Source organism: Myotis nattereri (genome assembly GCF_964212035.1).
Source record: "Myotis nattereri genome assembly, chromosome: 12".
Classification (NCBI taxonomy): Eukaryota; Metazoa; Chordata; class Mammalia; order Chiroptera; family Vespertilionidae; genus Myotis; species Myotis nattereri.
The window spans coordinates 77,887,793-77,915,362 of NC_138087.1; the positions used below are offsets into that span (position 1 = coordinate 77,887,793).

Below are 27,570 nucleotides of genomic sequence, written 5' to 3' on the forward strand. Positions count from 1 at the left end.
GGCGGGTCTCGCGCTGGGCGCGCCTGCGCAGTGGTGGGCGCGGCTCGAGGCGGGTCAGTGTTCAGATGCTCGGCGTGTGCCGTTCTGGGTCCGCGGGACACTCGAGCCGCCCGCCGGCTCCGGTGGAGCGCGACACTCAAATCTCAGCTTGGTTTTAACAGTGGGACCCTGAGCCCCAAAACTGGAGTGTGATTCGGAGCTGGAAAGGACCTTGGAGATCATTTAACCCTTAAAAGGTTTGTTCATTTACTCTCTTTTAATTGAGACGTTCTGTATGTATGTATGCATATAAGTATGTGTGTGTTAATCCTCACCTGAGGATATTTTCCCATTGATTTTTAGAGACAGCGGAAGGGAGGGGGAGAGACAGAGAAAAATATCCATGCACCAGAATCGAACCTGGGACCTTTCAGTGGATTGACATGCACTCTATCCACTGAGCCAAACCAGATAGGGCTAGACTTTAATTTTTTTCAAAATATTTTTTTTGGTTTCAGAGAGGAAGGGAGAGGGAGAGAGAGAGAAACATCAATGATGAGGGAGAATCATTGATCGGCTGCCTCTTGCACTCCCCACACTGGGGATTGAGCCCAAAACCCAGGCATATGTCCTGACTGGGAATCAAACCATGACCTCCTGGTTCATAGGTCGATGCTCAACCACTGAGCCACGCTGGCCGGGCAAGAAGCCTGAACTCTGCATTTCCTTAAGATGGATTTGAGGAACTGCTAGGGCCTCCATCTTCCTGATTGGCACCTTCGGTCAATAAGCCTTTCCTCCCTCCGGACTCTGGTGCTTTGGGTCTTTGCATTTTGGAGCACTGGGCACATGGACTTGGACGGGTAGCACATAAGGTCTTGGGGGCTGAGCACAAAGCTCCCAGGCCTCTCTGGATGCGCCCACCTCCCAGCACAGTGATGTGTTCACCAACCCAAATGCTCCTTCTGACTCATGGATTCAGGGTTTTTATGTGGGATTTTATCACAGATGCATGATCAATTCAGTCATTGGCCATGTGACTGGATTCAATGTCCAGTTCCTTTCTTTGGTGCTGGAAGTTCTGACCTCTAATCACATGGTCAGGCGGACTTGTTATGAATAACAGAAGACATTCCTATCACTCGGGAAGTTCCAAGTGTTTTAGCTCTGTGCCAGGAACCAGTGACAAAGACCCACTATATTTTACTATACAATCTGTGCCCATCAGCTCCCCCAACTAACTATATAAGCAAAACCCATGGGCTTGCTCTGCAAATCCAACTTCAGGATAAGTCTCTGGCACTCCCTTCCCAATGAATCCAGGAGCTGTCATTGTTTCCCCTTAGGATGCCTACCCCCAGGGTCTAACCCCTCTCCCTTTGCCAGCTGGATGGCCTTGGGCGGGTCACCTCACCTCCAGAGTGGTTTCCTCACTTGTAAAATGGAGAAATAATTCCTGTCTCAGGGAGTTGTCTAATGAAATGATGGGCACCCAAGTGGCTGGCACGCAAGGGCACACAATAAACACTAGCTACTTCCCTCCTCTAACTGTATGACCTGGCCCTCCTTCCTGCACTCTGACCCCTCTGACCCCTGGGGGATGGGACTGTCTGGGTCGTCCCTGTCAGACACTCAAATGAGGCTCCCATCTCCCAAACACACACCCACACCCACACCCACACCCACACCCAGCACCAGGAACACATACCATCTGAGCCCTGGCTTCTAGGCCTGGTTTTACCATTAACTAACTGTGTGACTTCATACAAGTCCCATGTCCCCGCTCTTCTCTGGGACTCATTTGTACAGAGAAGTGCTAGGATCTGGGGTTCACTGAGGTGCCTTCCACTCTGACCAAGTCCCCACCAGCGATCAGCACCAGAGTGAAGCAGAGTAAAGCCAATAAAGGTTTGAATAACTTAAAATTTTATTCTGAGAAAAAATACTGTAAAGACAATTTCCCAAGGTCAAGTTTAGATGAGGAAAGGGAGGGCTGCCTGAGCCTTTGCTGGGGTCAGAGCTGGGACTCAAGGCCAGTACACCGTTGGACTCTGCCCTTGGGGTCCCAGCCAAGTCTCGTGAGGCCAGAAGGGACCCAAGACCCTGTGACCTAAACGAGGGAGGGGCCCGGAAGAGGCCCAGGCCAGGCCTCCCCTACCTCTGCAACAGGACTGTAGGCACCGTGGGGAGTTGCTACCAACTCCCCCAAGACTAAGAAGGAGGGCTGTTCCCTGAGTCACAGAAAAGGGGTTCACCAGTGCCATCTATCCCAGCGTGGGAATGACCAAATCCTGGACCAGGAGCCCTGCAGGGCACGCAGGGACCAACCCGGTGAGGTAGGGCCGAGGGGCGCCGTCAGGCCCCGAGCTCATCCTTCCACTCCTGCAGCTTCTTGTCCATGGCCCGGAGCGTGGATTCATCCTGCGCCAACACAGATTGGTCCCTCTCTTCTCCCCAGACAGCCAGCGGGCCCTGGGGCGCTGGGGGAGGCCTGCCCTCCCTCCTGCAGCCCTGCCTGTTACCTTCACAAAACAGAAGCGGATGTAGTGGTCAAAGTGCTTCTGCTGGGGCACGCTGTAGAAGACGGACACCGGGATGGCCACCAAGCCCTGGGGAGGAGGAAGCCCGTGTCTCAGCAGGGCCTCCCGGCCCAGCAGCCCCGGCTCTCGGGAGGCAGAGGTTTCATGGCGTGGGGGAAGAGCGTTCGCGCCAATGCGCACCCCCAGTGCTATGTCAAGGTCAGAGGGAAAGAACCCCAGAACATCCCACGTCCCTCCTGTGTGTGGAGAGGACAGGGAGGCCAAGAGAGGGACCAGGGCAGAGCCAGAGAGGAAATAAGCCTGAGAATCATAGCTCTGAGCTGGATGACCACAGAGTTAATGGGCCAACTCCTCACTGTACAGATGGCAAGACTGAGGCCCTGGGAGGCCAGGCATTCGTTCTGCCAACCACATGCCACCTTTGTACAAATTAAACAGGCTCGCCATCCTTGACATGGCTACAGTCCTGTACCAGGGCTCACGGCAGAGGCGGGGCTGGAGTGTGGCCCCTTAGCTTCTAGGTCAGCCCCGGAGCAGTGCAGCCTGTAAACCATTCACAGGGGCCCGGTAGGGGCCCCGCCCACCTTGTTCTTGATCATCCACTTGACGAAGCGTCTGTCATAGGGCTCGTCCGCAGACCCAGGCAGGTCAGGCATCTTGCTCTCTGGGGGACAGAAGCCACGCTGAGCCCTGGGCAGCCTCCAGCCCCCCACACCCTGCCCAGCCCGGCCATTCCTCACTGAAGTCCGAGATGTCCGCGACGAAGAAGTAGCTGCCCTGGGGGATCACGGGCCTCAGGCCCACAGAATGCACACTTCGCAGCATGTGGTCACGGCTGCGCTGCATGGCCTGTGGCAGCTGCACAAAGTAGCTGCTGGGCTGGCCGAAGTGCAGCTGCTCCCGCTCCAGGCTCTCGGCCACTGCAGCCTGGGGGGGGGGTGGAGGGGGCGCGCCCGAAGGAGGATGCACAGGCGTCAGGCTGACCTGGCCCGGAGCCAGCCTGGCCCTCCCTCCCCCGGGGTGCGGTCCCCGGGCCTCCTCACCTGGGCCTGCGTGGGACAGTGGTAGATCGAGTTCTGATGCACTGTGTACAGGTGCTTCATGAGTCTCTCAGGGCCCAGGACCCAGCCCACCTAGACCGCAAACACAGGTTGGGGTGAGGCCTTACAGGGCCTGGCCAAAGGCGTCCTTAATTCCCAGCCACCTTTCCTGCCAGGGGCCACGGGGGTAGGGTAATCCCCTAACCTTGTCAACTCACCTTCCAGCCGGTGGCGCTGAAGGTCTTGCCAGCGCTGCCAATGGTCAGAGTGCGTTCCCACATGCCAGGGAGGCTGGCTGCCCAAGGCCAAAGAGAACAGCTGCTGAGATGGGGCGAGGGTGCAGGGAAGGGGTGGGGGCTGGACCCCAGTGGGCCCTCAGGCTCTCACTCTCAGAGCTCCGATCGTGCTATTTACAGAACTTATTCCAGGTTACCCTCATGACAAGCCTGGGGTGGGTGCCCCTGGTCACATGACCTGTGTGTCTCCAGACCCTTAGACCCTAATCGTCAGGCCTGCTGCTGACACCCAGATTGGGCTCAGTGCCCTGGCACAAGTAGCCAGGGGAATGGGGGCACCCTGGCCAGCCGGGCTCACCAATGCTGATGTGCTGGTGCCCATCAAAGACCAGCCACTGGTAGACCTCGTCCGTGATGCACAACACGTCATGCTGCTGGCACAGGCGGGCTATCAGCTCCAGTTCTGCCTTGGAGAACACCTGTGGGCCGTCCCCAGACACAGCCCTGCTCAGAGAGGTGAAGGGCACATCCAAACCCAGAGCCTTTCTGCCCCATCCTATTGAATCCCCACAACACTGATCCTGTGACATAAGGGAAAAATATAGCCTGAGCTGGTTTGGCTCAGTGTATAGAGCGTCAGCCTGGGAACTGAAGGGTCCCGGGTTCGATTCCGGTCAAGGGCACATGCCCAGACTGGGGGCTCGATCCCCAGTAGAGGGCATGCAGGAGGCAGCCGATCCATGATTCTCTCTCATCATTGATGTTTCTATCTCTCTCTCCCTCTTCCTTCCTCTCTGAAAGCAATAAAAAATATATATTAAAAAAAAGAGAGAAAAATATATATTTTGGTCTCTGCCCCTGGTTCCTGGCACAGAGCTCCTGAAACCCTTGTAAACACCTAAGTGATAAGAGCGCTGGGAACACCCTTTGTTCTAATGAGGCAGCTCTGGTGGGGTCCTGGGCAGGGCTGGTCCTAGAAAGACCGAGCCGGAATGAGAAGCCTGGATCTTTCAGCCCCACTTTCCTAGAGAGGGAGAGGGGCTGGAAAAGGAGTTGCTCATTGGTTATGCCTACATGATGAAGTCCCCACACCCCAATCATGTGGGGCTCAGAGCTTCCGGGTTGGGCCTGCTCCCTGTGCCTGAGGCCCTCCCAGGCCTCGCCCTATGGAGCTCCTCATCCGCCGTTCACCTGCGTCCTTTATCACGTTCTGTAATACGCTGGTAAACGTTTTCCCTGAGTTCTGGGAGCTGCTCTGGCAAATTAACTGGACCCAAGGAGGGGGTCATGGGAAGGTCAGATTCCCAGCTGCCTGGTCAGGGGCACAGGTGACCACCTGGACTTGGGGACTGGCATCTGAAGTGGCGTGGGGGCCGTCTCATGGGGCTGAGCCCTTAGCCAGAGGGATGGGTGCTCCCTCCAGGAAGACAGGGTCACAACTGAACTGAGCGGAATGGTAGGGCACCAAGCAGGTGTCGCAGAATTGCTTGGTGTGGGAAAACCCCACACGTCTGGTATCAGAAGCGTGAGTGCGCGAGTCGTGCGTGAGTGCAGGAGACACCCAGGAGGAAGACTGGTTTTTCCTTCACATTGGTTTTGTCATGTTCCCATTTTACAGATGAGAAAACACTCCGAGAGGTGGAGCCACTGTCTCTGGGCCATGGGGAAGGAGGCATGGAGGCACCCAGCCCGCTCCACCACCAGCCCTCTCACCCTCACAGCTCACACAGGCAGCCCTTCTGCTCCAGGGGAAGAACCGGAGGCCCCGAGGCGGCAAATCAGTATGCGTGTGGACTTGAACCCAGTGCAGAGGGGTCCCCAGAAGATGTCAGTACCTTTCCCAGGGGGTTGTTGGGTGTGTTGAGGACTAGAGCTTTGGTGCGAGATGTGAACTTGCTGGCCAGCTCCGTGGGGTCCAGCTGCCAGTTGCTGCTGGAATCCAGTTCCCCATCCCGCGTGGGGGTCTGCAAGAGGGCGGCAATACTTGCTTCCCTGACAGTCAGTGCTAAGGATCTGACCCTCTTCCCCTGCCACTGTCCCCACCCTCTCCCCATCCTGGAGAAACGGCTTCCCTTCCTTCCTCCCTCCCTCCCTTCCTCCCTCCCTTCCCTCCCTTCCTCCCTCCCTTCCCTCCTTCCTTCCTTCCTTCCTTCCTTCCTTCCTTCCTTCCTTCCTCCCTCCCTCCCTCCCTCCCTCCCTCTCTTCCCTCCCTCTTTTCCTCCCTCCCTCCCTCCCTCCTTTCCTTCCTCCCTCCCTTCCTCCCTCCCTTCCTGGGGTCCAACACAGCACACTCCTTGGACCCCCCTGCCCACCCTCACCCAACCAGCATTCTCACCGGCTTCAGAGGCACAAACACAGGGCAGCCCCCTGCCATCAATGTCATGGGCTCGTAACAGTCAAAAAAAGGCTCGATGATGATGACCTGGTACGAGGGTCAGATGAGCTGAGGTAGCATCGCCCTGACCCCTCACCCCCACCAGGCCCCAGCCCCGCCCCACTCACCTCATCTCCTTCGTCCACCAGGGCTTGGAAGGCTGTGAACAGGGCCCCGTAGGCGCCCACAGTCACCAGCACGTTCTTCAGAGGGTCTATCTCCTGTCCCAGCAGCTTCCCAAAGAAACTGGCCAAGATCTTGGTCAGTGGTGGGTAACCCTGCGGGGCAGAGGGGTCAGCCGCAGGCTCAGCCTCGGCCCGCCCACCAGCTCAGCCGCATCCGGCAATTCGAGCATCTTCTCGGGGCAGGCCTGGGGCAAAATCAGCTCCTGTGGGGTGAGTCCTTTAATCCCCCCCGTGACACCTGCCATGACCTGTCCTGCGCCAGCCCAGTGCCCAGGGCTGGGGTAGCTGGGGTATGGTGGGGAACCAGACAGAGCGCGCACCTTCGTGGAGCACAGCCCAAGACAGCCGCCAGAGCAGCGGCTCCACACCCAGAACACCTCCTTTTAAGTTCAAGGCGCACATTCGTGCCATCTGATCCTCCCAGCAACCTTGCAAGAAAGGCACTATTTTTTATTTATTTTTATTTTTTATTGATGTCAGAGAGGAAGGGAGAGGGAGAGAGAGAAAAAAACATCAATGATGAGAGAGAATCATTGATCGGCTGCCTCCTGCAGGCCCCCTGCTGGGAATCGAGCCCACAACCTGGGCATGTGCCCTTGACTGGAATTGAACCTGGGACCCTTCAGTCCACAGGCCGACACTCTATCCACTGAGCCAAACTGGCGAGGGCAAGAAAGGCATTATTTGATTCCCACCATTTTGCAGGTAGAAAAACAAACCCAGAAGAAGGAAAGGACTTGCCCAAGGTCACACAGACGAAGTGCAGGAATAGGGTTTTATGCCGCAGCTTTGAAAGGATCCCATTGGGAGAGGAAGACTGGGTCGTACACTTGTTTGCTGAGGACACTTACAAACCCTCAAGGCTAAGCCAAGTGAGGCAAGTAACTGAAACTAAAGATGGAGAATTTAACCAAATAACCCACTAAACCAGGTTTGACCACATAAAGATGAAAAATTTCTGTACAGCAAAATATACCAGGAGCACACTTGAAAGAGAAAAAACCATGCAAGGTAAGAAAATCAGGTAAGATGTTTAATATAGAAAGAGCTCTTACGAAGCAACAAGACAAAGGTACACACCCAAACGAAAAAACGAGGTAGGTCACAAAAGAAAAAGTGTGCAAGCCCGATGTGCATATGAGAGAATAATGATTGAAGAAAAGCAAATGAAAGTAACATTGAAATGGTGCTATATTATAAGAAAATGATGTCACCATTAGCAGGTATTTAAAAGATTGATAATGTCCATGGTTGGCAAGAGTGAGACAAAAGGTTCTTCTTTCACCCAAATAATAAACTTTCCTGCCAGCTTCGAGGCCAGTCTGTTGGTGGGACTGTGAGTAAACCTTTCTGTAGGGCAATCTGACAATATCGATCATGTGCTTAAATGCTTATGCCCTTTAGCTCTCTAGTTTTACTTCAAGGGTTGTATCCGAGAGAAACACTCACACACCTGCACCAAGAGACATACACAGAGCTATTTACTGTGACACTGTTCATAATAGTAAGATACCCAAGCCAGCCCATCAGGGCAGAGCTGGTTAAGCAAATCATGGCACATTGAGGCAATGGAATACTATGCAGCCATGAAAAAGAACGGGGGCTCTTTGGACAGGGCAGGTTGTCACGCTGTTTACGGAAATAAGCAAGTTACAGAACGTTATTTATAGTATGAGTCCATTGGTGTTACACACAAGTCTCACACGGAGGTATCTAAGCATGTGTGTGTATGTTTTTTTATGCAAGCATTTTTAAAGGTTAAAAGTTTAAAAGTCTGGGGTTCCTGGCATGCTGATTTGTGACTTAAGATTAAAAGTTTAAAAGTCTGAACACTCTAACCAAAGTGGCAAATTGTTGGCAGTGGTTGTCCCTGGATGGTGGACTTGGAGGGAACATGCCTCCTGACAATTCCGATGCACACCAACGTTGAAGAACCATTCTTCTACTCCCAGGGTTGGCAAATAGCTACTCTGTGGCCCTTTACAGAAAGCGTTTGAATTTAGAGTCAAATCAATCAGTAGCTTGTCTTTCAGGGCTCCGCTTATGTGTCACCTCCTCCAGGCAGCCTTCTCTGATCCCCCCTTCTTCCTGCCCCATTTCCCTCCATCACCACATATCAACTGCCTTTGTTTTCTGGTGTTTTGGTTTTTTTCTTGGTTTTCGTCTGCCTCTTCCCAGACCATGAGCTGTCCCAGCCAGAGCCCGACACAGAGGACATACTCAGTGAACACTGAACTATGGCTGGACTGAGTATCCTGGGCTCTTCCCCCTCCTTCCCCGGGCTCATCAGAAGCCTGTGTCCAGGGGCCTGGGAGGGACGGGGAGACTTACAAATGCCCTCGTATATTGGTTGAGCATGAAGTCCCCGCTGACGGCGTGCTGAAAGGCTTCCACGGCGAAGTCTGGAGGCGGGAAGTCGGGGAAGCCTTGTCCCAAGTTCACAGCATCATACTCACTGGCCAGTTTGGTGAACTCCACCCTGGGCAACAAATGGAGAGTCGGCACCAGCCCCTCCCTCCGCCCCGACCTGGACTTCCACCTGTTTCCAAGGCAGGGTGAGCAATGCACGGGGCTCGTTCTAGAGAAACTGGACAGCTAGCGCCCACCCTGGAGATGAGGGTCAGGCTCATCGCTGGTAACATGCTCTTCCATTAGGGGGGCGGGCACTGTGCCAATCCCATGTCTCAGCCCAGGGGCTTGCAAACTTTCAGACCATGATCCATAGTAAGAATCATCTTTATATCGCAAACCCTCATGGAATTACATTCTCCTTCTGGTGTGATCTAGTATCTAGCCTAGCCTAGCCTAGCCTATCCTACTCAATTTTTAAAAAATATATATTTTATTGTTTTTTTACAGAGAGGAAGGGAGGGGGATAGAGAGTTAGAAACATCGATGAGAGAGAAAGATCCATCAGCTGCCTCCTGCACGCCCCCCACTGGGGATGCGCCCACAATCAAAGTACATGCCCTTGACTGGAATCGAACCTGGGACCCTTCAGTCCGCAGGCTGACACTCTATCCACTGAGCCAAACTGGTTCGGTTCCTACTCAATTCTTCAGAAACACTTCTTGTCGAGCCCCTCCCAAGTGGATTTCATGACCCATTTGTGCTCTTGCCGACACCAGAGTGAAATGCTTGCTCCTGTAGCCTCCCCGATATGCACGAGGCCCGTCCTGTTCCTGGGTCACAGTGAGGATGGAGAAGCTGAAGTTTGGAGGGACCTGCCCTGTGAATCCAAGGCACAGCCAGAGTGACTCCACATCTGTCGGGAGCAAAGCTGATGCTCTCGATCCTTATGCTGGGCACACAGGAGCCCCGCCAGCCCACTGTCTGCCCTCAACAACCTTTCTTCTGGGCCTGCCCGGTGGCCACCTCTTCAGGGAGATGGGAGAGAGGCAGGGAGGCTGGAGGAGGAGGCTGGTATGGGTTCCAGGCTGGCTGGGGGCAGAGTAGTCAGACTTGTCTGAGTTACATTTGAATACAATAGCTATCATTATGTCTAGTGGAGGGAAGCACAGGACTCGGTTGGAAAGTTTGTAAGGAGGACATTCCGAAAAAATGAGTGGGCTGAAGGTGGCCCACCCTGTTTATCGGAATTCTGATTAGGGGAGTGTGGAAGGCGGCACCCCTAATTATTCCTTGACCTTTCCAAACAAGTCTGTAAGTGCAGCCACCCGGGTGTTTACTGAAATCCTTACACTTAATCTTTAGGTGTCCTTACTTAAAGGACACTGTAAGACACATGTGTCCCCCAAGATTACTTACCCTACTGATTGTATCTAAAAGATAAACTTTATCTCAAACTGCTACTACAATAAAAGCCTGAAGAGGCAGGCGATTGAGGCTGTCTAGTTCCTTTAGCCAGGCAGTCCCTTAGCCCTCTCTTTCACAGCAGTCGTGTGTCAGAGTGTTGGTTCATCCGTCACTCAGGGTCTGCTGGTCAGCCCAGCAGTCTAGAATCAGTCATTTTCTCCCCAGAGTTCCATGATGCCCCTGAAGACACAGGAAGCTGCTGAGGCTCAGAGAGGCCAGGGCCCTACCCAGAGTCACACAGCAGCTAATGGCAGTGCTCAGGTGGTGGATGTTCCACGGTAATTAGGACAAGGGAGCCAGGCTCAAACACTCTACAGAGACTGGCTGCCCTCGGGCCACCACCCTGGGGTCCGCAGGAACCTGGAGCCCTTTGTTACCCTGACTCTCATGGCCTTGATCCCTAACACTCCCCACCTGTCCTGTGCATTCTTGCCAGACCCACTCCTGCTCTGCCCTGCCTTTGCATGAGACTTAGCCTCTCCTGGCCTCAGTCTCCCCTCTGTACAATGGGGGTGGGTGGCTCCAGAGTCTACCAAGTTGTGAGTGAGGAAGGAATCTTGTCTCCCCTCCTGCCTGCCTCCTCGTATTCCCTGTTCTGAGTTGCACTTTACCTTATCTGCAAAATGGGCCACCAGGCTGCCTAGTCTGCTGCACGGAGAGGACGGAGGGGGTGCAGTTTGAGGATCGGCCAGACTCTACAGGGAACTTGGGCCTGGCTCCCTCATCCCAGACACCACGGAGCATCGAAGAAGACGGAGGAGGAAGATCGCAAAACACAAAGTTCTGTACACGGGGGCAGTTTGAAAGAAAGAATCTTCCCGTGTTGTGTAAAAAAAAAAACAACAGCCAACAATCTTTTTAAGTACAGAGGTGTCTCTATGTTCCAGGCCCAGGTCGGATGTGGCTGGAAGATCATTGAACTCTTCCTCACACGTCTTCCCACTGCATCCACCTATCGCCAGTAACAGTGGGCACGATCCTCCCATATTTAGAACAAGTCGGTGAAGAAAGGAGCTTAATCTCAGCTTATGTCCAGTGAAGAGCGCCTGTGTCTTACCTTCCTAGCGTGACTCACTCTGTACTAAGTGAAATAAAACAGCCCCTAAAAAGCCCCCAGCCTGTGCCTGGGTAGCCTATTGCTATCATACAGTATTTTTGTCTTAACCTCCCAAGGCCATTCGAGAGAAATAAAATTATCTCCCTTTTGCAGCTGGGGAGCTGGGGAACTGGGGGTCCGGGCAGGTGTCAGGGGCCCCAGGGCCAGTGCCAAGTGGGGTGAAGCTGGGTTTGGAACCCAAGCCTCTGCTTCAGGTCTTGCCTCTCATGGGCTGTGGCCGCAAATCTGACTGTCCTGGGTCCCACTGAGTTTCTGCAGACCTAGGGACCGGGACCTCCAGCCCTGTCCTGCCCCCACGACCGAGGGACACCCCCACACCTCCCCGGCGCCTGCCCACTCACCACGGGTTGTGGTCGATCCCATCCAGCCTTCGTGCATGCAGCCTTTTGGCCATGGTGAGCTGGAAACAGAGCAAATGGAAGGTCAGAGTGGAGGAGGTACCGCAGCCTGGGCCTCTAGGAAGACAGGAAGCGGGTCCACCACCTTCAACACAGCCCTGCCCACCACTCCCCAGGAGGCAGAGATCCGCACTCAGCAGGGCTCCAGCCGCCTCCCCCACCTGCGCCCTCCGGAGTCTGCATTTCAGCAGGCTCTGCCGGCCTTGCCCCCCCTGCCAGGCTGGTTCCACAGCCCGGATTCCTCAGGTTAAAGTTTGACTCAGGACAGGCTGGGGCTGAGGAGGAGGAGCAGGAGGGGGGAGGGGGGGTGGGGGGGTAGGGGTGGGGGGATGTGAGAGCAGGGGAAGGATCATGGCAACAGTGACAGTAGCGGCTTCTGTGCACAGGGGACTGGCCCTGCTCTTCACTCACTTCTCAGAACCATCTGGCTGGGCCCATCTTAGAGATGAGAAAACCGGGTCGGGAGTGAGGTGTTCAAGGTCACACAACAAGTACACTCAGACTCCGGCCTGTTTGAGATGAGGCCATGTTCTGACTCCGGTGAACTTGCTCAGTTCTGGGGGGGCTCAGGGCCCTTCTCCAGCCACCCCTCCTTCCCCTGTATTCCCTCCAGCTTTCTCCTCATCCACAGGTGCCCCGACACCGGCCAGGGACTTAGCTCCTCCTGGCCTCAGTCTCCCCATCGGCATAATGGGAGCGTGGGCTTGGGGATCCCTCCACAGGTTTGTGAGTCTCGCGCTGGCAGGGAGCAGAGCCAGGTCTCATGGTCTCCTGCCACCTGCTGTGCTAACAGGGAGCCCTTCCCGTTTCTCCTGGTCTTGCGCTGTCCCCACAGCGTCCCTATCAGAGGTGCCATGATAACCTCCATCTGCAGATGAAGACATGGGGCTCAGAGAGGTTCAGGGACCTGCCCAAGGTCAGAGGAGGGGCCGGACAGGACCCTGTCCCCAAGGACCCGGGACCCTCTGTAGATGGGCCAGGTTTTCCCATAGCCCGAGAGTCCTGCCAATGTGAGCGATTCCAAGAGAGCCCAGCATGGGGATGGCACCTTGTAGGTGCTTTGCTGACATTGGCACTGTCCCTTCATTGAATCCCTGACACCCATCACCAGGCCTGGCGCTCAGTACATGTCAAAATAGTTTAAATTTTTTATGTATTGATTGGGTTTAGAGAGAGGAAGGGGGGAGGGGAGAGAGAGAAATATCGATCAGTTTGTTGTTCCACTGATTTATGCATTCATTGGTTGATTCTTTTTTTAAAATATATTTTTATTGACTTCAGAGAGGAAGGGAGAGAGAGGGAGAGATAGAAACATCAATGATGAGGCAGAATCACTGATCAGCTGCCTCCTGAACGCCACCTACTGGGGATGGAGCCCGTAACCTGACCGGGAATCAAACCATGACCTCCTGGTTCATAGGTTGACGCTCAACCACTGAGCCATGCTGGCCAGGCATTGGTTGATTCTTATATGTACCCTTCACTGGGAATCGAACCCGCAACCTTGGCATGTTGGGATAATGTTCTAACCAACTGAACTACCCAGGGTAGCCAGGGCCAGATTTTCTAGAATAAATGTTTTCTTTTTATGACTAAAAAATGTGGAAGAAAATTACATTTTAGGAGAATATTTATCAATGTGACATGCTGACATCAGTAAAACAGGCTACAAAATAATATGATGTTTTATAAAAAACATACCCTAGCATATATTTGTATATACATACACTTTTTTCTATGACGCTATATGAGTAGAAAAAAGTTTGGAAGGAAATATATCAAAATGTTAACAAAGGTTCTATACGAGTGGCAGCGTTATAGGTGATTTAATTTCATGCGTATGCTCTTCTGCTTCCAGGTTTTCCACACGGAGATCACACCGTATCCAGTGGGTTCTGACGTGTGCATGGTTTTGCATTGCACTTTCTCTGAATTTGGATGTCTTACAATCTATAGCACGAGTTTGAATGGCATTTTCCCCCTTCACTAGTCCAAAAAATAACAGTGCTCACAATTGATGGCATCCTGGATGCAATGATACAACAAATTACTTTTGAATTAGGAATGCATCATATTTAAAAAAAGGCAACGATGAGTCAGGAGCAGTGTGGGGAGAGGGGCATAGAAGTTGGAGTGGGGGAAGTTTGAGGAGGGTTGGGGTGGGAAAGAATAGAGGGGTGCAGGGGCACACAGAGAGAAAAAGGAGGTGAATGCGTTTAGGAAGGAGATAAAAATAATGGGGGACTGCAGAAACTTGGGGTGCTCAAAGGAGTGACCTTCAAGTATGTCACACAGCTCTTGGCCAGCGAGGCAGCAGGGCCTGTTCTCAGGCTGACACATAATGCATTCATTCAGTGAGCGTTTACTGAGCACCGACTGTGTACCCAACATGCGCTGGGCACAGCGGGTGATGGGGAGGCAGCAGCACCAAGCAACCATTCAGATGCAGAGCTACGAAGGCAAGGGAGGGACCCACATTCAGGGTGCAGTCAGGGAAGGCTTCCTGAAAGAGGCGGCTCATGCGTGGGTTTGAAGCCAGGACCAAGCCAGATCCCAGGGGCCCTGGGCCACGCAGGCAGCAGAGAGCACTTACAGTCTGGTGCAAGCGCCGGCTGAGGGAAGCTCCAGCCTTCTTTCTCTGCAGGGACCCCACCAGGTGCACAGAGATGGCTGCCGGTTTCCTGAACATGCCTCCCAGAGCCTCGGGGCACTGACGACTTCTCCTCCAGGGGCAGAGGAGAAGGGAGCGGAACACCCTGGCCCAGGGCTTGAGTCTCACACACACAGCTCTAATGACAATAACAATAAGGGCTAGTATTTACTGAGTGGCCACTGTGCATCAGGCAGAGCAATTCGTGCTCTGTTGTAGGATTATCCCTCAGCCCTCAAAACCACCAGTGACACCCCCACACCCAGCAACCAGGGTGACCCTTTAAAATTGTAAATCGCCTCTAATGAAAATCTAAAAAAAAAAGATCCAGGTGAAGATCATGAATAGCTCCTCACATCACAGAGTCAACTCTACATTCTGACTCTGGAAACACACACTACCTGCATGTTATCCTTGTGCTAAAATCAAATCTACATCAAATAAGGCCTCTGGGTCATTAACATACAAGGGTCAGAAGGCCCTAACCAGTTTGGCTCAGTGGATAGAGCGTCAGCCTGCGGACTGAAGGGTCCCAGGTTCGATTCTGGTCAAGAGCAGGTACCTTGGTTGCGGGCACATCCCCAGTAGGTGATCGATGTTTCTCTCTCATCGATGTTTCTAACTCTCTATCCCTCTCCCTCCCCCTCTGTAAAAAATCAATAAAATATATATATTTTAAAAAAGAGTCAGAAGAACATGTTAAGAGACACCACAGAGATACAATCAGGGAAGGAGGAGTGCCTGATAATGGCTCCAGGGAATCTTTTTGGCCTGATGAAAATGTTCTGAAATAAAATGTTCCAGCAGATTCAGACGGATGGAACTGCCATAAAACAAATGACCCTGTTTCTTCAACAAATAAAATACAAGGGAGGAAAACCCGGGGCATCATATATTGAAAGAGATTTAGCACACACATATTTAAAAGGTCAAAGCCTCGAAAAAGAAGAAAAACATTGGAGGACTCACTGCACATCATTTACTAAAAAAAGCTACAGGACAAGAAAGTATGGTACTGGCACAGGGATAGACATATACATCAATGGAGTGGAACTGAGAGTCCAGAAATAAACTCTCACATGCATGGTCAATTGCTCTTTGGCAAGAGTGGCAAGAAAATTCAATAAGAAAAGAATCGCCTTTTCAGCAAATTGTGTGGGGACGACTGGATGTCCACATGCAAAAATATAAACTTGGGACCTCACCTCACATCATACACGAAAATGAACTCGAGGTGGATCACAGACCTACATGTAAAAGCTAAAATTATAAAACTCCTAGAAGAAAACAGGAGTACATCTTTGTGGCCTTGAGTTAGAAGATGGTCTCTCATGTACATCAAAAGTACAAGCAACAGAAGAAAAAACACACACACATAAATTGGACCTCATTGAAATGAAAAACTTTTTTTTTAATATATTTTATTGATTTTTTACAGAGAGGAAGGGAGAGGGATAGAGAGTTAGAAACATCGATGAGAGAGAAACATCAATCAGCTGCCTCCTGCGCACCCCCCCACTGGGGATGTGCCCACAACCAAGGTACATGCCCTTGACCGGAATCGAACCCGGGACCCTTGAGTCCGCAGGCCGACGCTCTATCCACTGAGTCAAACCGGCTACGGCGAAATGAAAAACTTTTGTGCCTCAAAGGATACCATCAAGAAAGTGAAAAGACAACCCATGGTATGGGAGAAAGTATCTGCAATCATAATAGATAAATGACTAATAAGCACATGAAAATATGCTCAACATCATTAGTCATTAGGGAAATGTCACATTAAGATGCCACTATAAGCCCTGCCTGGTTTGGCTCCGTGGATAGAGCGTCAGCCCGAGGACTGAAGGGTCCCGGGTTTGATTCTAGTCAAGGGCATGTACCTTGGTTGCAGGCTTGATCCCCAGTAGGGGGCGTGCAGGAGGCAGCTGATCGATGTTTCTCTCTCATCAATGTTTCTAACGCTTGATCCCTCTCCTTTCTTCTCTGTAAAATCAATAAAATATATTTAAAAAAAAAAAGAATTTAAAAAAGAAAAGACAAATAAGTTTAAAAAAAATCCTCACTTGAGGATATGTTAAAAAAAGAAGGAAAGAAAGAAAAAGATGCCACCGCACACCCAGCAGGATGGCTGCTATAACAAAGACGGTGGACAATTGTGTTTGAAGATGTTGAGATACTGGAGCCCTTGCACACTGCTTCTGGAAATGGAAAACACCCTAGAAGTTCCCCAAAATGTTAACTATAGAGCTCCCATTAGACCCAGCAATTCCAGCCCTACATATCTACCCAAGAGAAATGGAAACATGTCCACGCAAAAACTTGAACATGAATGTTCAGAAGCAGCATTACTCGTAACGGCCAAAAAGTGGAAGCAACATAAATGCCCATCAATTGACGAACAAAATGTGGTCAATCCATATGATACAATATCAATGAACCGTAAGAGGAAGCGGAGTACACGCTGCAACCCTGCAGCGAGGGTGGACCTTGACACTGTGCTAAGTGAGAGAAGCCATCTCCTGAGGTGACACACCGTGGAATGTCCCTCCTCAGACAATAATCACACTCAGATAATAATTCAAATTATGTGATTCCACTAAAATGAAACAGGCAAACCTATAGAGACAGAGAGTACATCTGTGATTGCCTTGGCCTGGGTGTGGAGGGGCGGGTGGGACTAAGGATTGCCTGATAATGGGCGCGGCGTATCTTTTTTGGCCGATGAAAATGTTCTAAAAATAGCTTGTGGTCATGATTGCACAAATGTGAATATACTAAGAACCAGCGAATAGCACGTTTTATATGGCTGAATCACATGGTGCGTGCATTGTTATATCTTAATAAAGCAGGTTTTTTTAATTGCCATGGCAAAAAAAAAAGGCAGTGCCCTTGCGGTGGCCATGGGAATGTGTCTCTCTGATGTGACTGAGGGGACAGCTGTGCCCTTAGCACCGAGGCCAAGCCTCCAGGGCTGCTCCCGGGCAGGGCCTGGACGGCGAGACGGGCTGTAGCTGGCAGACATGGCGCTCACGGCCCCCATCGGCTTTGCTGGGACTTTCTGAGAACTGCCGGCAGTCGGAGCCTCTTCCTTCCAGCCTCCCTCCTTCCTCTCTCCTCGGAGGGGGTCCGGCCCAGCCCTGGAGACGCAGTGGGTGTCTACGGGCAGGGGCTGCTCTCGAGGGCGCTGTGGGCACCGGCCCAGGCCTGTGGGAGTCAGGCAGGGCTCCCAGGAGACTGTGGCCTCCAAGCCGGAGGGAGAGCGTGTCCCGGAGAGAGTGGTGCAAAGGGCCCGGAGCGGAAGGGAGCCGGGAGTTTCCAGGAGCTGAGCAATCAGTCCGGCCAGAGTCCACCGCTCATTTCTCAGAATTGAGTCAGTTCCCAGGGACATCCTGAGGAAGCGCTCCCTGGCCCCTGAGGCCAAGCACAGAGCTGGGAGCAGGAAAGGGCAGAGTGATTATTATCTGAGGAGGGACAGTCCGCAGTGTGTCACCTCGGGAGATGGCGTCAGCGTGCTTCGGCCTCACTCAGCCAGGTCTGAGCCCAGCGCAGGGCACAGTCGGCGCCCTTTGCCTGCTGGGTGTCCTGGGGGACCAACTGGCCGCCTGCCTGGAATTGAGGGTTTTCTCAGGACATGGGATTTGCAGGGGACCCTCCTGGGCAAAGGGGATGCTGGTTCCCTTCGCTGGGAGAAGGCAGGTCGCCACCCCTGCCCTGGGCCTGATGTCCTGCTGACTCGTCCAGAAGTACTCAGTCCTACAGGGACCCTCCGCCGCCTCCCAACCACCTGGTTCGAATCTGGGGACGCCGCTGGCGGGTCCTCTCTCTGACACCCTCGCCCACATCGCTCCACGTCTATCAATTCTGTCCTTTCTCCCAAAGCGACTACGCCTCCTCTGCCCTAAATCACGCCTTTCTCGCTCACCGGCTTGGTGGTGGCGTAGCAGGAACTCACTCAGCTCTCACCTGCCGAGCTCTCACTCTGCGCCAGGCACTGCGGCACGGACTGAACACATGTCGCCGGACACGGGTGCTGTCCTCGCCTGCATTGCCAGGCAAGGACATGGTAACCATGATAAAATAGCAACTACTACTAATACTGAGCTCCAGGGCTGGAGGAGGGCCTGCGTCACCCGCTGCCCAGGCATGGCAGACATACGAACACTGGACAAGATCCCCGCTCGTGGCCCTGCCACTTCCCTGCCACAGTCTCAGCCCCTCAGCCTCTTTGGGCCCTGCTGACTCTTGGGGCTGGCGGTATCCTGGGCCACCTGGCTCCATAGAAGGCCAGGCTCACTGCCCTGGGGCTGGGCATGGACACTAGGGTGGGGCTTTTGCTGCAGGAGACTGCCAGGGCAGGGGTGGTGTGTGTGCCCAGGAGAGGCTGTGGGCAAGGGAGTGAGCATCACTGAACCCTTGGTGCCCACTCAGGCCCAGGCCCTTGGGAGATGATTAGAACACGGGCTCTGGTGTCATGATGACCCCTGCGGTCTGACCGGAGGTGAGTCACGTCATGTCTCCACATGTCAATTTCCCTCTCTATCAAGGAAATAAAATACGGGAATTCACGGAAAGCAGTTTACTTAGTGCCTGGCACAGAAAAGGTGCCCAGGAAATGGCTGATGTTAACAATAGCTTGGGAACTTTATGAATATCCATGGCGTTGATATACTGTGGCACCAGGGGCTAGATGTGTGTGAACTCGCTCATGTTTGCTGGCAGGGCTGACTTCTCCATCAGACCTTCTCAGAAGGCATAGTGCCAAGGGCCCGCCATACTTTGAGGGGCCCATGAAAATGTTTTAATCTTCATTTATTTTAAAATAAGAAAAAGAGAGAGAATATGACAATAATGAATATATAATAATGAATTCAGCCTGGATGCTATTCATCCTTTACATAGCAACACAGCCGTAAAATGTAACTTTTATTTCTTTTCTAACGGAGAAAGGGGCCATGGAGTCTTACTGTGACCTTGGACGTAGGTAAACCCATGTGTGGCTGTGACTTCACGTGCAAACATGAGCGTGTCACTTGAGCATGGGCACACATCTGTCTGTGTGTGTGAGCATGTGGGTGTGGTGGGGGCAGTTTCCGGGAATTCGAAGGGGAGGGAGAAACCACTGGGGTCCCAGCTAGGGGCAGGGAGGGCACAGGTGGCCACTTGGGCTGCCCTCACCCAGCAACGCCGCAGCCGCCGGGTCTTTGACATCCCCATGAATAGGCAAGGACTTGCTGTTCTCGAAGCCGCCAGCAGGGGGCACGCAGAGCCAGCCCTGTCCAGCCGGGGCTTGCGGGCTGCTGCTCCACACACTTGGGCACAGGAAGACTTTCCCACGGCCGGGAGCAGGCTGGTCTAGATCCACCTTGAGGCCGGACTACTGGCCTCCAGCCCAGCGTTCTCCCACTGACAGGCTGACCCAGGGACTCCAGTGGGACCTCACTCACTGGCACTCACTCAACTCATTCCGCCTTTCCCAGGCCATACCTACCTCCAACTCCCCGTGCCTCACCCCTCCTCTCCAGGAAGCAGGTCTTCCCCGGCCACCCCTTTCTAGCCCTGAGGTCTGTCCTAAGGGTAATGACAATGGCCTTTTCTGTACTGTACACTCTCTCTGTGCCAGGCAGCCTGCCCTGCACCTTACAGGCAGGTTTCATCACACTTTTAAAAAATATATTTCTTTATTGATTTCAGAGAGGAAGGGAGAGGGAGAGAGAGAGAAACATCATTGATGAGAGAGACTCATTGATTGGCTGCCTCCCGCACACCCCCTACTGGGGATCGAGCCCGCAGCCCAGGCGTGTGCCCTGCTGGAATCATACCTGGGACCCTTCAGTCCGCAGTCCGACACGCTATCCACTGAGCCAAACCAGCTAGGGCATGGCCAATTGATTTTTGAACAAGGGTGCCAAGGTCACTCAATGGGGTAAAAAACAATCTCTTATTCAACAAATGGTGCCAGGACAACTGGATAGCCACATGCAAAAGAATGAAGTTAGACCTCTACCTCACTCCACCTACAAAAATTAATTCAAAATGAATCAATGGTCTTGGTCCCATTCTTGATAATGTCCTTTGATGCACATGTTTTTAATTTTTAGAAAGTTCAAACACAGAGTTTACCTATGACCTAATGATTCCAATCCCGGGCATATAATGGAAAGAAATGAAGACATACGTTCACACCGAAACTTGTATGTGAATGTTAACAGCAGCATTATTTGTGTAATGAAATGGTAAAAACAACCCAAAAGTCCTTCAATAGATGCATGGGTAAATTGTAGCATAGCCATACGATGGAATGTTACTCAGCCATAAGAAAGAACATGCTACCATCCCTGCTACACCCTAGAGCAGCGGTTCTCAACCTGTGGGTCTCGACCCTTTGGGGGTCGAATGACCCTTTCACAGGGGTCGCCTAAGACCATTGGAAAACACATATATAATTACATATTGTTTTTGTGATTAACCACTATGCTTTAATGATGTTCAATTTGTAACCATGAAATTGGGGGTCACCACAACATGAGGAGCTGTATGAAAGGGTCGCGGCATTAGGAAGGTTGAGAACCACTGCTCTAAAACAATATACTAAGAGAAAGAAGCCAGACCCAAAGGCCACGTATTATATGACGACCTCCATAGGTTACATCCAGAGGAGGGAAAGCCACAGAGTCAGAGCAGATTGGTAGCTGCCAGGGGGTGGCAGGGGGGATGTGGAATGTTTGTTGAGGGAGGATGGGCTGTTTTTCTGGGGAAATGAAAATGTTTTGAAACTAGACAGAGGCAGTGGTTGCACAACGTTGTGAACACACTTAATGCCACCGATATGTACACTTTATCCTTCTCGCCAGAAGCGTTTTCAACATTTATGTCAATAAATTTGCCTTCAGCATGTTTCCCTGGCTGCATATCTCGAGTTTATATCTCCAGTTTCTGGAACAGTGAATAGTTGAAGTGTCCACATTCCTACAGTCAGCTATTTATTTAATCGCTGCTTCTACGTTTGATGCAAATTTTTTAAAAAAATGGTTTGAGAGAGAGAGACACAGAGAGAGAAACATCGATTTGTTGTTACACGTATTTCTGCATCCATTGGTTGATACTTGAATGTGCCCTGGCTGGGGATCAAACCGGCAACCTTGATGTATGGGGCTGACGCTCTAACCAACAGAACTCCCCGGCCAGCGCTTGATCCAAGTTCATTCTCAGGGTTATCGCTCTGCCTTTCTTTACTGCACTTTCATCTTTGTTGGCCAATCCCCTCTTTTGATGACCTGCTTTTGTAGAATGTCACCTGGGTTTATCTCTGGGAGACAGGCAGCAGCACACCTAACTACGTGCTTTGCTGTCTAGAGGGGAACTGAATGACATGCAGGGTGACCAATCAACAACAGGCTTCGGCCCTGGCTGGTTTGGCTCAGTGGATAGAGCATCCGCCTGCGGACTGAAGGGTCCCAGGTTCGATTCCAGTCAAGGGCACGTGCCCGGGTTGTGGACTCGATCCCCAGCAGGGGGCGTGCAGGAGGCAGCTGATCAATGATTCTCTCTCATCATTGATGTTTCTTTCTCTCTCTCCCTCTCCTTTCCTCTCTGAAATCAATAAAAATATATTAAAAAAAGAAAAAGAAAATAATACCTTTAAAAGAAAACAGGCTTAGAAAGAAGTGATGTGATTGGTCGCTGACCATTACGCACACTGGTGGACTGAAGCGCTAGCAGCGAAACCCACACTTTACGCCATCACTCACAGTTAATATAACGCAGCAGCGGAAATTCAAACCGTGTTGAGGAACTGGTGTCCCTGATGCAAAAAAAAATTTAATTTTTTAACTAAAAATTAACTAAAGTTAAAATTTATTTTAAGTGGTGGTACCTGGAACTCGTCCATATCAGAACCGTGCAAAGTAAGAACTGCTTAATTACGTATATGTTTGTGCATACGGATGTTTTCAGGGACACCCCTAAATTATTAACCATGGCATTCTTTGGGATTGGGGTCATATAAACTACAATACAGTTTGATTTAAAAAAAAGAGAGAGCGAGAGAGACTATGAAGCTCTGAAATCAGACAGAACTCAGCTGAAGCCGTTGACTAGCTGTGACTTAGGCAAATTACTAAACCTTTCTGGGGATACTTCCTGAAATGAGAATAATAATATGCCTGCCACATAGGGCTGTAGCGAGACGTCAATGAGATAACACATGAAATCACTTAGCGTGGTGCTCGGCAGTCAACGTTCAACAATGTCATCACTATTATTATTATTATTATTATTATTATTATTATGAAACATCAGTCCATGGAGAAGTGCAGCCATGCAGTCAGCTGGGGGAGGGGTGGGGGGAAGCGCTCAGGAGGCCAAACCCACCTGGACGGCACCAGATGACCCTTAGGACCCTCTACTGCAGCTGCCCAGGCATCTAAGAGCCCAGGCTTCCTTGCTGCCAGGCCAGGGGCTGGTGGTCAGCGGTCAGTGTCCTCCCCAACACATGCCTCCATCAGCCTGAGCAGCTACTGGCCACCTTCTTGGCCAGAAGTCACCATGACTGGTGACCCATAGGGGCATGATCCCTAGGGAAATGCCTCAGTGACCAACACTGTGACGTGAGCCACACCCCCCGTTGGACCAGCCTTGCCAAGCAGCCTGCGTGGATGCCAGATAGTCTAATGCAGCGGTTCTCAACCTGTGGGTCGCGACCCCCTTGGCGGTCAAACGACCCTTTCACATCCCGCATATCAGATATTTACATGATGATTCATAACAGTAGCAACATTACAGTTATGAAGTAGCCACGAAAATAATTTTATGGTTGGGTCACACCATGAGGAACTGTATTTAAAGGGCCAGAAGGTTGAGAACCACTGGCCTAATGCCTCCTCAGCCTGGACGTTGCAGCAGGCCTGAATCCAGACTCTGCAGTTTCTATGTTCTCTCTTCTTCCGAACATATCAATTCTTTGCCTTTGACTAGACATCACCCACCTTTGCTCAAGCTGTACCCCTGCTTGGCATGCCCTCCGAGCCAATCCCCCTGGCAGGGCCCAGCCCCAGCTCTGCCTCCTATCCGAAGCTTTCAGTGTCCACCTGGGCCCTTCTCTGAACTCAGAGAGCACCTACTATGCGCCTGACCTCAGTGCTGAAGTCCCTAATCCTCACGGCAGTCTGGTAGGAAGGCATTACTACCCCTTCTGGCTCCCAAGAGGGGAATGAACAAAGCTCACTCAGCTGTGACAGCCTGAGCTAGAATTCAAATCCTGGTTCTCCTGTCTCCAAAGTCCAACCTCTTTTCCAAAAACCCCTCTTTCAGGAGGTGGGTGCAGCTGCCTCTATCTGCTCCCCTGCCTGCGGGGGACCCTCGGCCCAAGGGGACAGGCGTGGCCACGCCCTGTCCAGCTTCCTTCTGCTTGGCAGCTTGCAAGGGACAGGCAGGTGATTTTGGCTTTGCAGGCTGCCTCACCTCACCAAGCAACTCTATGCAATAAGGACATTTGGTTTATGGAAAGCCTTAGGTTTAAATATTAACAGAGCATGAGTATGCGGTCCCTGCGGGCCAGGACCTGTGCTAAATGCTTAAGTATTTCACAATGGGTATTTGGAGTCAGTTCTGTATTGGGCCCATCTATCCAGAGGCTAGAAGGCTGTATAGCGTTCCTGGGCTCAAAATGTCAGGAGCTTCCCAGGTACTGAGAAAACACCGACCATGGCTCCGCCGGGGAGAGGGTCCCATGCCCAGGCAAGGCCAGTCTGTTACCTGAACAATCACAGAAGGTGAACGCTTGGACTCTGACTTGAACGTGGGTAAACTGATCCCAGCTCCTCTTTAGGCCCAGCTTCCTCATCTGTCCAATGGGGACAATTACAGAGCAATCACCCACAGGAAGCATTCAGCACAGGCCCTGGCCCACAGTAACCTGCATACCCATGCACTGTTAATATTTAAACCGAAGGCTTCCCATAAAGTTAGTTAACCAAGCAGGTTAACAAAATCTCTTGTCAGATAATGAATCCTGTTTTGGGGGGAGGTGGGGGATCTAAAAGCCCAGAGTCCCTCTAAGACAAGGGTTTTGTGAAAAACTGTCCCGAGGGAGGTGACAGCCTGACTGGGGAGCTCCGACAAGCACACTGACATATATATAGGTCCTCCCGGGCTTGGAATCGCAAAGGAGAAATGACTTCTGGAGCCCAGGCTGCAGGTTCTTGGGTCTACAGCGGGGCTGGTGGGTGGGACCCTGAATGAGACACACGGTAGGTACCCCACTCCTTATTCCTCCTGAAATGTCACTCATTAGGGCAGTTTGACACGTGAGGTGTAAATATATGTATATATAGTATTTGGTATCTGGAACATTAGAGCGAGTCACATCAGTTTTACAGATGGAGAAACTGAGGCTCAAAGCAGGGAAATGACTTATGCAAAGTCACAGCCCTAGAAAAGCACAGAAGGACCCCAACGGTCAATTCAAAGCTCCAACCGCTGCCCCGGGACGAGGAAGATGAGCGTTTGGGAACTTTTCCAGGGAGCTGGCAGTGCCCACATCTGGTTAGGGCAGAGTGACTCCTCGCCCGCTGCAGCTGGAGTGACCCTGGCCTGCTGGCTACAGAAGGGAGGCGCCATGCTCAGCCAGAAGTCCGGCACACTGGCAACCTGAGAACCCAGGTGACAGCCAGGAGCCTCCTGCGCTGACACTTTTATTTACATGGGCAGAGCGTCGGCAAGTTGACTGCCACTCTGGGGGCCGAATGAAGGCGGGGGGTGGGGGTCATTGTGTGAAGGACTTTCTCATTGCTCTTGACTTTCCCGTGTTTCTTTGTCACCCCCACCTGAATATAAACCAGGGAGTCCTCCTCCTTGGAGTTATGGGAGGTAAGTGTGGGGTGGAGGGTGGGAAGCCACAGATGTTGCCATGTGAAGTAATTCTCTCCAGGAGGAAAGAGAGATTCACACAGAAGCCAGACGGAATTTTTCTAAGCTGCATCATCTATCATGTCAGTTACCTGCAGGTATGAGCGAGTCTCTGCTTGAGCCTTTACTCCAGGGGTGGGGAACGTCTGGCCCCCGGGCCAAATAAAGCAAGGGAGGGAAGGAGGGGGGGAGAGAAAGATCAACGTTTAGAGAGCCGCATCAACTGATTGCCTCGGGCACACCCCCCAACTGGGGGCGGGGAGGGAACCTGCAACCCAGGCACATATCCTTGACCATGACAGGAATCAAACCCTTGACCATTCAGTGTGCAGGCCGGCACTCTAACCACCGAGCAACCCCAGCCAGTGCTGTTGTCATTTTTTTTTATTTCACAATCTAAGGTAAGAGGTCAGTACCCCTGACTAAATAGTCAGGTATCGCATGTTTCTAAAATTCTTGCGCCACACCGGTTGAAAATCGCTGCTCCAGCCTCATCATTTCTCCTCCCAGACATCTGTGCATCTCTCAGCCACAGATTAACAGTGCCCTTATCTGAGAAGTCCTCTTGGACTCCACCAGGGACGGAGCCACCGGAGCACCCATCACAGAGGCAAACTGCTGGGGTTCTGTCACTACACTAGTGCGGCCTTGTGGGGACCCCGTGGGGGCACCTTCCTCTGCTCTCATCTGTGAAATGGGGCTAATCTGCATGTAAAGCACAAAGCAGGGCAGGTGGGAGCATTGTGTCAGCCCCTGCGGCCCTGGTTTTCATTTTTTTGGTGGGGACGTGGGGGTCAGGGCCACTGTACCGAGGCTGGGAAGGGGCCAGCCTTGGACTCCAGTCGGGAATCTGGCCTCCAATGTTTGCCTGTTTTCATCCTGTTTGTTCCACTTGTTCACTCAGTAAGCAGCCCATGACAGGTAATGGGCACCTGCTGTGTGCTGGGCCCAGGCCCGCCTCGTATGGTTGATAAGAGAAAAGCTTCTCTAGGGAGTGGATAGGCCAGAAATGTGGGCATTGTTAGGTCTGATCAAATAACTGAATCGACACCCCTCCCCTGGGAACTGGCTTTTCAGGCCACTTCACTGTGGGCATCCCCTTTGCTGAGACCACATTCCATCCTCTCCCCTCGGGGTCTCCGCCCAGAAGGAGCCCACCAAAAGTCTTTAAAAGCCGCTGACCCCCTCACTGGGCGCTGGAGCCATCCAGGCTCAGCCACCTGGTGTGCATGGATCGAATAAATTCCTCATCCCTCGCCATTCTGGCCTCCTGCGTTCCTCCTGCGGCGACCTAACAGGTATTAATTAGTGTAAAATCCTCCAGGGCTCACATTCCAGCTCCTCCACTCGCTGGCTATGAGATATTGCTAAGATCCAGCCTCTCCCGGCCAGTTTCCGCCCCTAATAACAGGGAACGGTAAGTCCTCCCAGCAGGAGAGCTGAAACCAGGCGCTGGCTCAGCGCCCGAGAGAGGAGCGCTGTTATCATCGTCACCATCCTCCTGTTTAAATAACCAACCTGTGCGCGTGGTCGTAACTTCTTCCCCCTTCCCGGGTACCCAGGGCCCCCGTTCTGCCCGGGGCCACCACAGCTCGCTCCCCGTGCATCTTAGCGGAGGGGCGATGCACACACTCGCAGACACCTAACCCCACACACGCTCCTGAAACGGCAGGGCCGACCAACGCTGTTCTACATTTTGCTCCTTTTTTTTTTTTTTTTTTTTTTTAATCTAAGGTATCTTGGAAGTCGTCCTGCATTCGTGCGTACTGAACAGTTTTCATTTCAGTAGCTGCACAGTACGCCACCGTATGGATTATTGTTTAACGTGGTCACCGTTACTCTTACTCGGCTGGGAACTGCGAGGACTCGCGATTCAGAGCTGCAGAGCTGGGGTCCGGACCCGGTTCCAGGACCGGCTCTGCTCGACCTTCCGCACCCGCACTACCCCGGGGTGGGGAGGGGATGTGGTGCGGCAGGACCAGAGTGCGTGGCAGCGAGAAGCGCGCGCGATTCATTCCCGCCGGCGGCTCCCGGCGGGGGAACCTTGCGGCAGCCGATCTGCTATTACAGCAGCACCAAGTGCGGCGAGCACTTTGGCACCGTCCAGCTCGGCACCGGTTGCCACTCCCTCCGGCCTCGGCACTTACGTCGGGGCAGCAATGCTTAGCAAGATCAGCTACTCACCTCTGCGCCCGCCGCTTCCCCCTGTCACCAAGGACTCCGCGAAGGTTAGGACCGTCCCTGTCCCTTTAAAGGGGCCGAGCCGGGGCTCCGCTACTTCCGCCCCAAAACAACATGGCGTCGGCGGGGAGAGGAGGGGTGGTGAGGGC

General features: G+C 52.4%; 1 protein-coding gene and 1 long non-coding RNA gene across 3 annotated transcripts; one reads left to right on the forward strand and one right to left on the reverse strand.

The window, feature by feature from the left end:
• Positions 1-25: 25 nt before the first annotated feature.
• Positions 26-7,494, forward strand: LOC308528335. Its single transcript, XR_013996692.1, has 3 exons — positions 26-236; positions 5,414-5,622; positions 7,060-7,494. It is a non-coding gene; the product is annotated as an uncharacterized lncRNA (long non-coding RNA).
• KYAT1 (kynurenine aminotransferase 1) lies at positions 1,883-27,527 on the reverse strand. 2 transcript variants are annotated; one of them, XM_081103931.1, is made up of 14 exons: positions 27,425-27,456; positions 14,279-14,474; positions 11,629-11,687; positions 8,686-8,833; positions 6,298-6,447; positions 6,131-6,217; positions 5,631-5,759; positions 4,154-4,274; positions 3,778-3,854; positions 3,563-3,652; positions 3,260-3,446; positions 3,104-3,183; positions 2,502-2,588; positions 1,883-2,400 (listed from the first exon to the last, which is right to left on the reverse strand). In XM_081103931.1, exons 2-14 carry the CDS (start codon positions 14,372-14,374, stop codon positions 2,335-2,337), a joined length of 1,377 nt encoding a protein of 458 aa, XP_080960057.1. In that variant the 5' UTR covers positions 14,375-14,474; positions 27,425-27,456; the 3' UTR covers positions 1,883-2,334. The 2 variants fall into 2 exon arrangements, with proteins under 2 accessions (XP_080960057.1, XP_080960058.1); XM_081103932.1 differs by lacking the exon at positions 14,279-14,474 and having other exon boundaries at positions 27,425-27,527.
• Between the last annotated feature and the right edge of the window lie 43 nt (positions 27,528-27,570).

Coding starts and splice junctions, on each gene's coding strand:
- KYAT1 (XM_081103931.1), bottom strand. CDS start 14,374: ATGTTCAGGAAACCGGCAGCCATCTCTGTGCACCTGGTGGGGTCCCTG. Junction 3,447..3,562: donor ACTGTCCCACGCAGGCCCAG/GTGAGGAGGCCC, acceptor CCCCCCCCCCAG/GCTGCAGTGGCCGAGAGCCT. Junction 2,589..3,103: donor AGTGGATGATCAAGAACAAG/GTGGGCGGGGCC, acceptor CCTCCTCCCCAG/GGCTTGGTGGCCATCCCGGT.